General features: G+C 58.1%; 2 protein-coding genes across 3 annotated transcripts; one reads left to right on the forward strand and one right to left on the reverse strand.

Moving 5' to 3' along the window:
* Positions 1–657: 657 nt before the first annotated feature.
* LOC119922262 (zinc finger protein OZF-like) lies at positions 658–5,825 on the reverse strand. 2 transcript variants are annotated; one of them, XM_038742231.1, is made up of 3 exons: positions 5,600–5,825; positions 3,698–3,794; positions 658–2,296 (listed from the first exon to the last, which is right to left on the reverse strand). In XM_038742231.1, exons 1-3 carry the CDS (start codon positions 5,630–5,632, stop codon positions 1,113–1,115), a joined length of 1,314 nt encoding a protein of 437 aa, XP_038598159.1. In that variant the 5' UTR covers positions 5,633–5,825; the 3' UTR covers positions 658–1,112. The 2 variants fall into 2 exon arrangements, with proteins under 2 accessions (XP_038598159.1, XP_038598158.1); XM_038742230.1 differs by having other exon boundaries at positions 3,536–3,794.
* Positions 5,826–8,029: 2,204 nt separating this feature from the next.
* TMEM225B (transmembrane protein 225B) lies at positions 8,030–14,065 on the forward strand. The gene is given in 6 exon segments (XM_038742236.1): positions 8,030–8,127; positions 11,487–11,700; positions 12,063–12,212; positions 12,315–12,452; positions 13,711–13,748; positions 13,750–14,065. Coding segments are annotated over 6 exon segments (912 nt in total). The 5' UTR covers positions 8,030–8,040; the 3' UTR covers positions 14,035–14,065.
* The last annotated feature ends 215 nt before the right edge of the window (positions 14,066–14,280 follow it).

Consider the following 14,280-nt stretch of genomic DNA (forward strand, 5'->3'; position numbering starts at 1 on the left):
CTGAAAACGACAGACGGGTGATTTCCGAGCGCTCAGCACAGAGTAAGCGCTCGCCAAACAGGAGGGGGACCGACGAGGGAGGAGAGGGGGGCTTCCCCGGTAACGATCGCACAGGGGACGATTCAGTGGAGCCGGCGGTCACGGGTTCAAATCCCGGCCCCGCCGGCTGTCAGGTGGGTGACTTGGGGCAAGTCACTTCGCTGGGCCTCACTTCCCTCCTCTGTAAAATGGGGGATCAAGTGGGACCGCCCGATCACTCGGAACGGTGCTTCGCCCTTGGTAAGCTGCTTTGGAGGAGCACCGGAAGGAGCCCGGGCTTTGGAGTCGGAGGTCGTGGGTTCAAATCCCGGCTCCGCCAACTGTCAGCCGGGTGACTTTGGGCGAGTCGCTTCGCTTCTCTGGGCCTCAGTTCCCTCATCTGTCAAATGGGGATGAAGACTGTGAACACCCCCATGGGACAACCCGATCATCTTGTAAACTCCCCAGCGCTTAGGACGGCGCTTTGCGCGTAGTAAGCGCTTAATACATGCCATTATTATTATTATTATTATTAATAAATGCATCAGCCAGCGGTCACGGGTTCAAATTCCGGCTCCGCCAACTGTCAGGTGGGTGACTTGACTTGAAGTCACTTCGCTGCGCCTCAGTCCCCTCGGCTGTAAGGCGGGGGATCAGGCGGGCCAACCTGACCGCTTCGCCCGCGGTCGGCGCTTAATAGACGCCATCGCCGTCGTCATTATCGTTACGCGCCTCCGCCAACTGTCAGGTGGGTGGCTTGGGGCAAGTCACGTCGCCGGGCCTCGGTTTCCCCGGCTGTACGGCGGGGGGTCAAGGGGGACAACCCGATCGCTTCGCCCGCGGTCGGCGCTTAATAGACGCCATCGCCGTCGTCATTATCGTTACGCGCCTCCGCCAACTGTCAGGTGGGTGGCTTGGGGCAAGTCACGTCGCCGGGCCTCGGTTTCCCCGGCTGTACGGCGGGGGGTCAGGGGGGACAGCCCGATCGCTCCGCCAGACGCCACCGCCGTTACGGTCGCGTGCCGAGGAGCGGACCGAGCCCCGCCGCCCCCGCTTTCCGGGCGGGGAAACCGAGGCGGGCGCCGGAAGAGGACTCAGGTGGCCGGGGGGTCCCCGGGCCGCCCGTGGATCCTCTGGTGCTGCGCCAGGTGGGCGCTCTGGCGGAAGGCCTTGCCGCACCGGGCGCAGGGGTAGGGCCGCTCGCCGCTGTGGACGCGCCGGTGCCTGGCCAGCAGCGCGCTCTTGCCGAAGGCCTTGCCGCACTGGGCGCAGGGGTAGGGCCGCTCGCCGGTGTGGGCGCGCCGGTGGCCGGCGAGGTGGGAGACCTGGGCGAAGGCGCGGCCGCAGAGGTCGCAGCGGTAGGGCCGCTCGCCGGTGTGGACACGGCGGTGGCGGCGCAGGTCGGCGCGCTGGCCGAAGGCCTTGCCGCAGTCCGGGCAGGGGAAGGGCCGCCGGCCCGTGTGCACCCGGCCGTGGCGCGTCAGCTTGGAGCGCTGGCCGAAGGCCCGGCCGCAGTCCGGGCAGCGGAAGGGCCGCTCGCCCGTGTGGATGCGCTGGTGCCTCATCAGCTTGGAGCTCTGCGGGAAGGCCTTGCCGCAGTCCGGGCAGCGGAAGGGCCGCTCCCCGGTGTGCTGGCGCCGGTGCTCCAGCAGCTGGGCGCTCCGGGCGAAGGCCCGGCCGCAGTCCGGGCAGCCGAAGGGCTTCCGCGGGGCGTGGGCCAGCCGGTGGGCCGCCAGGGAGGTGGCGTGGGCGAAGGCCCGCCCGCAGGCCGGGCAGCCGAAGGGCCGCTCCCCGGTGTGCACCCGCGCGTGGCGGGCCAGGTTGGAGCGCCGGCGGAAGGCCGCGCCGCAGCGCGGGCAGGCGAAGGGCCGCTCGTCCGAGTGCACCCGCTGGTGGGCCGTCAGCCCCGAGCGCTGGCCGAAGGCCGCGCCGCACTGCGGGCAGGCGAAGGGCCGCTCGCCCGAGTGGACGCCGCGCTGGTGGGCCGTCAGCTTGGACCGCTGGCTGAACGCCCGCCCGCACTGGGCGCAGGCGAACGGCTTCTCCCCCGTGTGCACGCGCTGGTGGCGCAGCAGGGTGGAGCTCTGGCCGAAGGCCTTGCCGCACTGGACGCACGGGAAGGGCCTGGATGCCGACGCGGAGGCCGTTGCCGTGGACACCGTCGCCGTGGATACCGTCGCCATGGACGCCGTCGCCGTGGACACCATCGCCGTGGACGCCCCGGGCTCCTCCTCTGGAAGCGGGACGGGGTCCGTGGGCCCTCCCCGATCGCGCCCTCCTGTCGATCAATCAATCGATCGTATTTATTGAGCGCTTACTACGCGCGGAGCACTGCGCTGAGCGCTTGGGAAGTACAGGTTGGCAACATGTAGAGGCGGTCCCTACCCGACAGTGGGCCCACAGTCTGAAAGAGTGTCTGAAAGAGTCGAAAAGAGTGACAGCTTCCTGTCGAGAAGCAGCGTGGAAAGAGCCCGGGCTTTGGAGTCAGGGGTCGTGGGTTCGGATCCCGGCTCCGCCACAAGTCTGCTGTGTGACCTAGGGCAAGTCACTTCACTTCTCTGGAGGCCTTCCCCGAATGAGCCCCTTCCTTCCTCTCCCCCTCGTCCCCCTCTCCATCCCCGCCATCTTACCTCCTTCCCTTCCCCACAGCACCTGGATATATGTTTGTACATATTTATTCCTCTATTTATTTAACTTGTACTTATCTATTCTATTGATTTTATTTTGTTAGTATGTTTGGTTTTGTTCTCTGTCTCCCCCTTTCAGACTGTGAGCCCACTGTTGGGTAGGGACTGTCGCTATATGTTGCCAACTTGGACTTCCCCAGCGCTTAGTACAGTGCTCTGCACACAGTAAGCGCTCAATAAATACGATTGATTGATTGATTGATTGACTGTATCCTCCCCAGCGCTTAGAGCAGTGCTTTGCAAATAGTAAGCGCTTAACAAATACCATCATTATTTCTAGACTGTGAGCCCACTGTTGGGTAGGGACTGTCTCTATATGTTGCCAACTTGGACTTCCCAAGCACTTAGTACAGTGGTCTGCACACGGTAAGCGCTCAATAAATACGACTGATTTGCACATAGTAAGCGCTTAACAAATGCCAATTATTATTATGAGCATTAGAAGATAGAGTAATAAATACGTACAACCGTATATACAAATAGCGCCGGGGGATGGTTCCAAGGTGATCAGGTTGTCCCACGGGGGGCTCACGGTCTTCATCCCCATTTTCCAGATGAGGGAACCGAGGCCCAGAGACGTGAAGCGATCTGCCCACAGTCACCCAGCTGACAGTCGGGATTTGAACCCGTGACCTCCGCCTCCAAAGCCCGGGCTCTTTCCCACTGAGCCACGATGCTTCGCTTATTCTGCCATTTATTCCTACTGCCTTCTAGAGTCGGGGAGACGCCGCCTCTCGACGTTGCCGACTTGGACTTCCCAAGCGCTCAGTACAGTGCTCTGCACACAGTGAGCGCTCGATAAATACGACTGAATGAACGAGTTGCCGTACCCCTCTTCCAGGCTGTCAGCGCGCCGTGGGCAGGGAACGCGTCCGTCTGTCGTCCTCCCCGGAGCGTTCGGTACGGGGTGAGCGCCCGGAAAATCCGACCGGATAAGTGGGGACGGAGCCTTCCCAACGTTCCCGATTCCCGGAGGCGGGGGGGCATCTTACCCGGGGACGGCGCGTTCCCGGCGTCTTCCGGCATCACATCCCGGTGGACGTCCAGCTGCCGGGGGCCGCCGCGCTCCAGATCCAAGGTCGCGTCCTCCTACGACACGGACAGGGCTCGCTGGCCGTGGGGCCACCCCCACCCCTCAAGCCGGGGAGGGAGGGGCTACTTCGTCTACTACAGCGGCAGGGGCCCTGGGTTCAAATCCCGGCTCCGCGTGGCTCTGGGCGGGTCGCTCCTCGTGAATGAACGGGCCTCGGTTCCCTCCTCTGTCAAATGGGGGTGAAGACTGGGAGCCCCACGTGGGACAACCTGATCACCTCGCTCACTCATTGTATTTATTGAGCGCTTACTGTGTGCAGAGCACTGTACTGAGCGCTTGGGAAGTCCAAGTTGGCAACATCTAGAGACGGTCCCTACCCCACAGTGGGCTCACAGTCTCCTCCCCGGTGCTTGGAACAGTGCTTGGCATGTAGTAAGCACTTATCAAATGCCGCTCAATCAATCAATCAATCAATCGTATTTATTGAGCGCTTACCGTGTGCAGAGCACTGTACTAAGCGCTTGGGAAGTCCAAGTTGGCAACATATAGAGACAGTCCCTACCCAACAGTGGGCTCACAGTCACCTGTATATATGTATATATGGTTGTACATATTTATTACTCTATTTATTTATTTATTTATTTATTTTACTTGCACATTTCTATCCTATTTATTTTATTTTGTTAGTATGTTTGGTTTTGTTCTCTGTCTCCCCCTTTTAGACTGTGAGCCCACTGTTGGGTGGGGACAGCCTCTATGTGTTGCCAATTTGTACTTCCCAAGCGCTTAGTACAGTGCTCTGCACACAGTAAGCGCTCAATAAATACGATTGATTGATTGATTGATTAAAAGTTCGCCTTCAGAGAGGGGCCCCAGACTACTCTATTTTATTTTGTTAATATATTTTGTTTTGTTGTCTGTCTCCTCCTTCTAGACTGTGAGCCCGCTGTGGGGTAGGGGCCGTCTCTAGATGTTGCCAGCTTGGGCTTCCCAAGCGCTTAGTACAGTGCTCTGCACACAGTAAGCGCTCAATAAATACGATTGATTGATTGATTAATAAATGCCATCATTATCTAGAGAAGCAGCATGGCTCAGTGGGAAGAGCCCGGGCTCTGGAGTCAGAGGTCATGGGTTCGAATCCCGGCCTTGCTGGGTGACTTTGGGCAAGTCACGTCTCTGGGCCTCAGTTCCCCCATCTGTCAAGTGGGGATGAAGACTGGGAGCCCCCCGTGGGCTGGCCTGATCACCCTGTGAGCTCCCCAGCGCTTAGAACAGGGCTTTGCACGTAGTAAGCGCTTAACAAATGCCATGGTTACTACTATTAGTGTTACCCCAACGCTTAGTCCAGTGCTCTGCACACAGCAAGCGCTCAATAAATACAATTGATTGATGATTAATAAATCCCATCATTATCTACCATTATCATCAATGGTATTTATTGAGCTCTTACTATGTGCAGAGCACTGTACTAAGCGCTTGGGAAGTACAAATTGGCAACACATAGAGACAGTCGCGGCGTGGCTCAGTGGGAAGAGCCCGGGCTTTGGAGTCAGAGGTCATGGGTTCGAATCCCGGCCCTGCTGGGTGACTTTGGGCAAGTCACTTCTCTGGGCCTCAGTTCCCTCATCTGTCAAATGGGGATGAAGACTGGGAGCACCCCAGTGGGCCGGCCTGATCACCCTGTGAGCTCCCCATTGCTTAGACCAGGGCTTTGCACGTAGTAAGCGCTTAACAAATGCCATGGTGACTACCAGCAGTGTGACCCCAGCGCTTAGAACAGTGCTTGGCACATGGAAGGCGCTTAATAGATAGCACAATTGTCCTTTTTAGGTCAGGGAGGATGGAGGGGGTGCCCACTCACCTGAGCCCCGGCTCTTCGAAGCGCCTCCGCCATGGTGTGGCCTCCTGGGGGGGAGAAAGGCTGTTTCTAGGTTTGCTGCTGGGCGCTCAGCACAGTGCCCTGCACCTGGTGGGCGTTCAATAAATAGATAGGCCTGATTCTGGGGTCAGGGGATGTGACCCCCCACCTCCTGCCTTCCAGGGACTTCCGGTGGAGGGAGGGGAGGGGCCTTTCCAAGCGCTTAGTCCAGTGCTGTGCACGCAGTGGGCGCTCAATAAGTAGCACTGAATGAATGAATGAAGGGGGGGTGTGGTTGGCGGGACTGCGCCTGCGCAGATTTCCCTCCCAGACGCCTCCGCGGCTCCTGCGGCTCGGGCCCCGGGCGGCCCCACCCTGCCAACCCGGAGGCGTCCTGGAGGGGGCGGGCTCCCGCCTCGGGGGGGGGCACTCCCGGGGCGCTCTAGGCTCTGTGGTCGCGCATGCGCACGGGCGGTGAGGCCGAACCGCGGACGTCCCACCCTCTCCGGGAGTCGCCCGGGATACCCCCCACGCGCGTGCGCAATGCCACAGGAGAGGGTGGGGTCGCCTTGGAAACCGCATGCGCATGCGCAATGCCACGGGCCAGGCTGAGGTCGCCTTGGAAACCGCATGCGCATGCGCAATGCCACAGGCCTGGCTGGGGTCGCCCTGGAAACCGCATGCGCATGCGCAATCCCTAAACCATGATGGGCTCGCCCTGGGAATCCCATGCGCGTGCGCAGTGCCACACGCCTTGCTGAGCTATTCATTCATTCATTCATTCATTCATTCATTCATTCAATCATTCAATCGATCAATCGTATTTATTGAGCGCTTACTGTGTGCTGAGCACTGTACTAAGCGCTTGGGAAGTACAAGTTGGCAACATAGATTGACAGGCCCTACCCAACAGTGGGCTCACAGTCTAAAAGTCTCACAGTCTAATTATTTAAAAGTCTAAATTCAATCGTATTTATTGAGCGCTTACTACTACTACTAATAATAATAATGATGGTATTTGTGAGGCGCTTACTATGTGCCAAGCACTTGGAACTGCCCTGTAGAGATTTATTACTCTATATTACTTGTGCCTATTTACTATTCTAATTATTTTATTTTTGTTAATATGTTTTGTTTTGTTGTCTGTCTCCCCCATCTAGACTGTGAGCCCGCTGTTGGGTAGGGACTGTCTCTATCTGTTGCCAACTTGTACTTCCCAAGCGCTCAGTACAGTGCTCTGCCCACAGTAAGCGCTCAATAAATACGACTGAATGAATGAATGAATGAATGAATGAATAAGGCGATCAGGTTGTCCCACGGGGGGCTCCCAGTCTTCATCCCCATTTCACAGATGAGGGAACTGAGGCCCAGAGAAGTGAAGCGACTCGCCCAAAGTCACAGATGAGGAAACTGAGGCCCAGAGAAGTAAAGCGACTCACCCAAAGTCACAGATGAGGCAACTGAGGCCCAGAGAAGTGAAGCGACTCGCCCAAAGCCACCCAGCTGACAATTGGCGGAGCCGGGATTTGAACCCATGACCTCTGACTCGAAAGCCCGGGCTCTTCCCACTGAGCCACGCCGAGGCCTAGGCGGAGGAAAGCTCCAGAAATGCAACCGCTGTGGCCGAGCCTCGGGTCAGCGCCCCATCCTCACCCGACACCGGCCGATCCACGGCGGGGCGCGAGGGGAGCTTGATGGACGCCCCGCCTGCTGCGGAGAGAAACCCTCCGGGGAGGGCGGGAAATAATAATGATGGCGTCTATTAAGCACTTCCTACGTGCAAAGCACCGTTCTAAGCGCCGGGGAGGCTACAGGTTGTCCCACGGAGGGCTCGCACTCAATCCCCCTTTTCCAGATGAGGTCACTGAGGCCCAGAGGAGTGAAGCCACCCAGCTGACCATTGGCGGAATTTGAACCCATGACCGCCGACTCCGAAGCCTGCACTCTTCCCGTGGAGTCACGCTGCTTCTCCACAGGCCGCACTCCACCCTCACCATTCATTCGTTCGTGTTTAGTGAGTGCTCACTGTGTGCAGGGCACTGTACTAAGCGCTTGGGAAGTGCAGGTCGGTGACATATAGAGGCGGTCCCTACCCAACAGCGGGCTCACCAGACAGCGGAGGGGCCCTGGCAGGCCTCTCCTACCCCACTGGCCGCCCCTGAAGCTGTGGTCAGTCAGTGGTATTTACTGAGCGCTTACCGTGGGCAGAGCACGGGAGAGGGCTGTAGGACAGCTGGGTAGCGGGAGAGGGAGGCGAGGGGGCCACCAGCCCGAAACCGGCCACCACTGGGGTCCAGATTGACTCCTTCTCCGAGGGGCTACCCATTGGGCGCCAGTTCTGGACAGGAGGGCCAGACAAGTAGTCCTTGTGACGTCGCTGGCCGTCTCAGCCAATAGGAAGCTGGCTCTTCCCGGAGCTTGGGGCCGCTGGGTGAGTGGGGAGGATGCCCCCTCGCCTCCTCCCGCTCCCATCCGGGAGAAGGTCCGGGATGGAGGGAGAGGGACGGCCGGATTCCGACCCGGAGGGAGAGGTGCCGAGGAGTTCCGGGGCTCGGCTGGGGCGGGAGCGGGACGGGACGGGGGTGGTGGTGATGGTAGTGGTGAGAATGGCGGATGGGAGGGACGATGGTGGTGGTGGTATTGGTGAAAATGGCGGCTGGGCGGGACGGTGGTGGCGATGGTATTGGTGAAAATGGTGGCTGGGCGGGATGATGGTGGTGATGGTATTGGTGAAAATGGTGGCTGGGTGGGACGATGGTGGTGATGGTATTGGTGAAAATGGTGGCTGGGTGGGACGATGGTGGTGATGGTATTGGTGAAAATGGTGGCTGGGTGGGAGCAGGCCAGGACGGTGGTGGTGATGGTATTGATGAAAATGGTGGCTGGGTGGGAGCAGGCTGGGATGGTGGTGGTGATGGTATTGGTGAAAATGGTGGCTGGGCGGGAGCAGGCCGGGACGGTGGTGGTGATGGTATTGGTGAAAATGGCGGCTGGGTGGGATGATGGTGGTGATGGTATTGGTGAAAATGGCAGCTGGGCGGGACGATGGTGGTGATGGTATTGGTGAAAATGGCGGCTGGGCGGGAGCAGGCTGGGACGGTGGTGGTGATGGTACTGGTGAAAATGGCGGCTGGGCGGGATGATGGTGGTGATGGTATTGGTGAAAATGGCGCTGGGTGGGACGATGGTGGTGATGGTATTGGTGAAAATGGTGGCTGGGCGGGACGATGGTGGTGATGGTATTGGTGAAAATGGCAGCTGGGTGGGAGCAGGCCGGGACGGTGGTGGTGATGGTATTGGTGAAAATGGCGGCTGGGTGGGAGCAGGCCAGGATGGTGGTGGTGATGGTATTGGTGAAAATGGCGGCTGGGCGGGATGATGGTGGTGATGGTATTGGTGAAAATGGTGGCTGGGCGGGATGATGGTGGTGATGGTATTGGTGAAAATGGCAGCTGGGTGAGAGCAGGCCGGGATGGTGGTGGTGATGGTATTGGTGAAAATGGCAGCTGGGTGGGAGCAGGCCGGGACGGTGGTGGTGATGGTATAGGTGAAAATGGCGGCTGGGTGGGACGATGGTGGTGATGGTATTGGTGAAAATGGCGGCTGGGCGGGAGCAGGCCGGGACGGTGGTGGTGATGGTATTGGTGAAAATGGCGGCTGGGCGGGACGATGGTGGTGATGGTATTGGTGAAAATGGCGCTGGGCGGGACAATGGTGGTGATGGTATTGGTGAAAATGGCAGCTGGGTGGGACGATGGTGGTGATGGTATTGGTGAAAATGGCGGCCAGGTGGGAGCAGTCCAGGACGGTGGTGGTGAGGGTATTGGGGAAAATGGTGGCTGGGCGGGACGATGATGGTGATGGTATTGCCGAAAATGGCGGCACTGATGGCGGCAGTGGTGGTTGTGATGATAAAATCAATCAATCAATCGTATTTATTGAGCGCTTACTGTGTGCAGAGCACTGGACTAAAAAAGCGGTGGGGAAGGTGTCTATCTCATCGGTCTACTCTTCCAAGCACTGCAGTGGTTGCGATGATAGCGGCGGCGAAGGTGTCTGTCCCATCAATCTAGTCTACTCTTCCGAGCACGCAGTGCGACGCTCTGCGCACAGTAAGCGCTCAATAAATACGATTGACTGGTGGCGATTCGTTCATTCGATCGTATTTATTGAGCGCCTGCTGTGTGCAGAGCACTGGACTAAGCGCTTGGAAAGTCCAGTTCGGCAACAGAGACGGTCCCTACGCGACGACGGGCTCAGAGTCTTATGTACACATCATTAATAAAATAAATAAAATAATAAATAGGTGCAAATATAAACAAGTGCTGAGGGGAGGAGCAGAGGAAATGGGGGGCTCAGTCTGCTCGATGGTGGTGGTATTGGTGATGATCATTCATTCATTCAATCGTATTTATTGAGCGCTTACTGTGTGCAGAGCACTGGACTGAGCGCCACAGTGATAGTAGTGGGGGTGATGGTGATGATGGTGATGCTGAATTGGATTTTCCAAGCGCTTAGTCCAGTGCTCTGCGCACAGTAAGCGCTTAATCAATACGATTGAATGAATCGATGAATCAATAGAATCATTCATTCAGTGGTATTTCTTGAGGTGGCACCGGTGGGATCGGTGATGATAATGTCGGGCGTCGATAACGACTTTACTTCCCAAGCGCTTAGTCCAGTGCTCTGCGCACAGTAAGCGCTTAATCAATACGATTGAATGAATCGATGAATCAACAGAATCATTCATTCAGTGGTATTTCTTGAGGTGGCACCGGTGGGATCGGTGATGATGATGTCGGGCGTCGATAACGACTTCACTTCCCAAGCGCTTAGTCCAGTGCTGTGCGCACAGTAAGCGCTCAATAAATATGATTGAATGATTCGATGAATCAACAGAATCATTCATTCAGTGGTATTTCTTGAGGTGGCACCGGTGGGATCGGTGATGATAATGTCGGGCGTCGATAACGGCTTTAGTTCCCAAGCGCTTAGTCCAGTGCTCTGCGCACAGTAAGCGCTTAATCAATACGATTGAATGAATCGATGAATCAATAGAATCATTCATTCAGTGGTATTTCTTGAGGTGGCACCGGTGGGATCGGTGATGATAATGTCGGGCGTCGATAACGACTTTACTTCCCAAGCGCTTAGTCCAGTGCTCTGCGCACAGTAAGCGCTTAATCAATACGATTGAATGAATCGATGAATCAACAGAATCATTCATTCAGTGGTATTTCTTGAGGTGGCACCGGTGGGATCGGTGATGATGATGTCGGGCGTTGATAACGACTTCACTTCCCAAGCGCTTAGTCCAGTGCTGTGCGCACAGTAAGCGCTCAATAAATATGATTGAATGATTCGATGAATCAACAGAATCATTCATTCAGTGGTATTTCTTGAGGTGGCACCGGTGGGATCGGTGATGATAATGTCGGGCGTCGATAACGGCTTTAGTTCCCAAGCGCTTAGTCCAGTGCTCTGCGCACAGTAAGCGCTTAATCAATACGATTGAATGAATTGATGAATCAATAGAATCATTCATTCAGTGGTATTTCTTGAGGTGGCACCGGTGGGATCGGTGATGATGATGTCAGGCGTCGATAACGACTTTACTTCCCAAGCGCTTAGTCCAGTGCTGGGCGCACAGTAAGCGCTCAATAAATACGATTGAATGAATCGATGAATCAACAGAATCATTCATTCAATGGTATTTCTTGAGGTGGCACCGGTGGGATCGGTGATGATAATGTCGGGCGTCGATGACGACTTTACTTCCCAAGCGCTTAGTCCAGTGCTGTGCGCACACAGTAAGCGCTCAATAAATACGATTGATTGATTGATTGATGAGAACGGCAGCGCCATAGCCAGCGGTGTCCCGTGCCGGCAGGGGATGGGCCTCTCGGAGGAGGAGGAGGAGGAGGAAGGCCTGCTCTGGGCGGCCGTGCCGTCCATCACCTTCCTGGGCTTCGTCCTGCTGCTGCTGGTGGCCATGTTCCCCGCCTGGGTGCGTCTGGAGCCCCCGGCCTCGCGGGACGTCCTCTACAGCGGCCCTTGGGGCGACTGCTTCCAGCGCCGGTGCCGGCCGCCCCGGACCCCCTCCGGTGAGCCTCCCTCGCCCCTCTCCGCCGCCCGCCCCTTTAAATCAATCAATCAATCAATCAATCGTATTTATTGAGCGCTTACCATGTGCAGGGCACTGTACTAAGCGCTTGGGAAGTACAAATTGGCAACACATAGAGACAGTCCCTACCCAACAGTGGGCTCACAGTCTAAAAGGGGGAGAGGAGAGAGAGCCCGCGAGCCCGCCGTCGGGTAGGGGCCGTCTCTGGACGTTGCCGACTTGGACTTCCCAAGCGCTCAGCCCGGTGCCCGGCACACAGTAAGCGCTCAGTAAATACGATCGATTGACGATGGACGGATGGAGGCCGGCCCTCGTCGCCGACCCGGCCCTCTCTCCGGCCAGCCTACATCCTCCTGGCCCGGGCGTTCCTGGTGGGCTCCGTGGTCCTGGCCTTCGCCCTGACCTTCCTGCTGGTCGCCTTCGCCTCGCGCTTCGTCCCGCCGCCGCCGCGGGCCCGGCACCTCATCGCGGCCGGCCTGAGCTTCGGAACCGGTAGGACTCCCCTTGGGGGGCGGCGAGGGAGGGGAAGGGGCCGGTCGGGGCGTCCGTGGCGGCCGACGGACGCGGCCTCCCTGTCTCCCGGCGACGGGGCAGGGGCCTGCGTGGTCCTGGCGGGGCTGATGCACGGCCTGCAGATGAAGGAGTTGGCGCGGAGGCCCCGGGCTCCCCATCTGACCTTCCTGTGGCCTTACTCGGCCCTCGCCAGTGCCCTCTTCCTCTTCCTGCTGACCGGTGAGTGGACTAGCATCAATCATCAATCGTATTTATTGAGCGCTTACTATGTGCAGAGCACATACCCGGGCCTCGGCCAGTCGCCTCGCTTCTCGACCCCCCGGCGGGCAGGGACCGTCTCCGGATGTTGCCAGCTTGGACTTCCCAATAATAATGATGATGGCATTTATTAAGTGCTTACTATGCGCAAAGCACTGTTCTAAGCGCTGGAGCGCTTCGTACGGCGCTCTGCACACAGTAAGCGCTCGATCAGTACGGCTGATTGGGCCTCGGTGCCCTCCTCGGGAAAACGGGGCTGATGACCTCATATCTACCCCGGCGCTCAGGACGGCGCCGGGCACGTGGCAGGCATCTGGGAAGGACCGTGGTAAGAATCATTATTATTATTTAGGACCTGGGTTCTAATCCCCGCTCCGCCGCTGGGTGACCCTGGGCGAGTCATTTCACTTCTCTGGGTCTTGGCGGCCTCATCTGTAAGATGGGGGTGAAGACCGTGAGCCCCACGGGGGACAACTTGATCACCCTGTGTCTACCCCGGCGCTTAGAACGGTGCTCGGCCCACGGTAAACGCTTAGAAGGACCGTAATGGTGATTATCACTGTTTGGGACCTGGGTTCTAATCCCCGCTCCGCCGTTTGTCCGCTGGGTGACCCTGGGCGAGTCATTTCACTTCTCTGGGTCTCGGCGGCCTCATCTGTAAGATGGGGATGAAGACCGTGAGCCCCACGGGGGACAACTTGATCACCCTGTATTTACTCCGGTGCTTAGAACGGTGCTTGGCCCACGGTAAACACTTAAGAAGGACCGTAATGGTGATTATCACTGTTTGGGACCCGGGTTCTAATCCCCGCTCCGCCGTTTGTCCGCTGGGTGACCCTGGGCGAGTCATTTCACTTCTCTGGGCCTCAGATTCCCCCCTCTGGAAAACAGGGATGAAGAGCGCGAGCCCCACGCGGGACCGGGACTGCGTCCAGACTGACGCTCTCGTATCCACCCCAGCGCTTAGTACAGTGCCGGGCGCGTCGTAAGCCCTTAACTTCCCTCCTCCGTAAAATGGCGATGAAGACTGTGAGCCCCACGTTGGACGGGGGCCGTGTCCAACCCGATTGGCCTGGATCTCCCCCGGTGCTTAATACGGCACCCGGCACGTAATAAGCGCTTAACAGATACCGTTTTAAAAAAGAAATCTGGAGGGCTTTTGGGGAGCGGGGGAGGTGATCGTAGCGGTGAGCGCCCTCCGTCCTTTTTCTCTCCTCAGGTTTCATCTGTCTGCTCAACCACCTGCCCTTCTGGCGGAGGTCTTCCCGCCGCTGCCGACCCGGCCCCTTGGGGAAGCCGGATGAGGGAGGTGGGTGGGTGGGAAGCCCTGGGGAGAACGTTCTGTAACCTCCCTGCCCCCGGCCTGGGTAAACTGAGGCCGGGCAGATGCACGATCGCCTTCCCTCTTGGACTTCTGGCTTCGGATCCCTTGGGGGCTCTGCGCGTTTGTGTGTTTGTGTTGGAGGACGTGGAAGGACGGAGGCTGTGCTTCCATGGTGGCGATAACCTGGACCTCTGGCCCGGCTCCCTACACAGTGGGTAGCCAACACAGCACCCCGAGGGGGTCCAGCGCAGCGCCCTGCACATGGCGGACACCCCGCCGCACACAAATTCGAGCTGTGGTCGGCGCCCACCTAAAATGGGTCGCGGCGGACGGACGCAGGCCTCCCGACCTGGGCCAGGCCTCGACGCCGCTGGTCGGAGCGGGACCGGGGGGGAGACAGGGAGAGGTGGGGAAAGGAGAAAGACGAAGGGCACCGGGAGAGAAGGGAGGCAGTGAGGAAGGGAG

Source organism: Tachyglossus aculeatus, unplaced genomic scaffold, assembly GCF_015852505.1.
Source record: "Tachyglossus aculeatus isolate mTacAcu1 unplaced genomic scaffold, mTacAcu1.pri scaffold_101_arrow_ctg1, whole genome shotgun sequence".
In the NCBI taxonomy this organism is placed as follows: domain Eukaryota; kingdom Metazoa; phylum Chordata; class Mammalia; order Monotremata; family Tachyglossidae; genus Tachyglossus; species Tachyglossus aculeatus.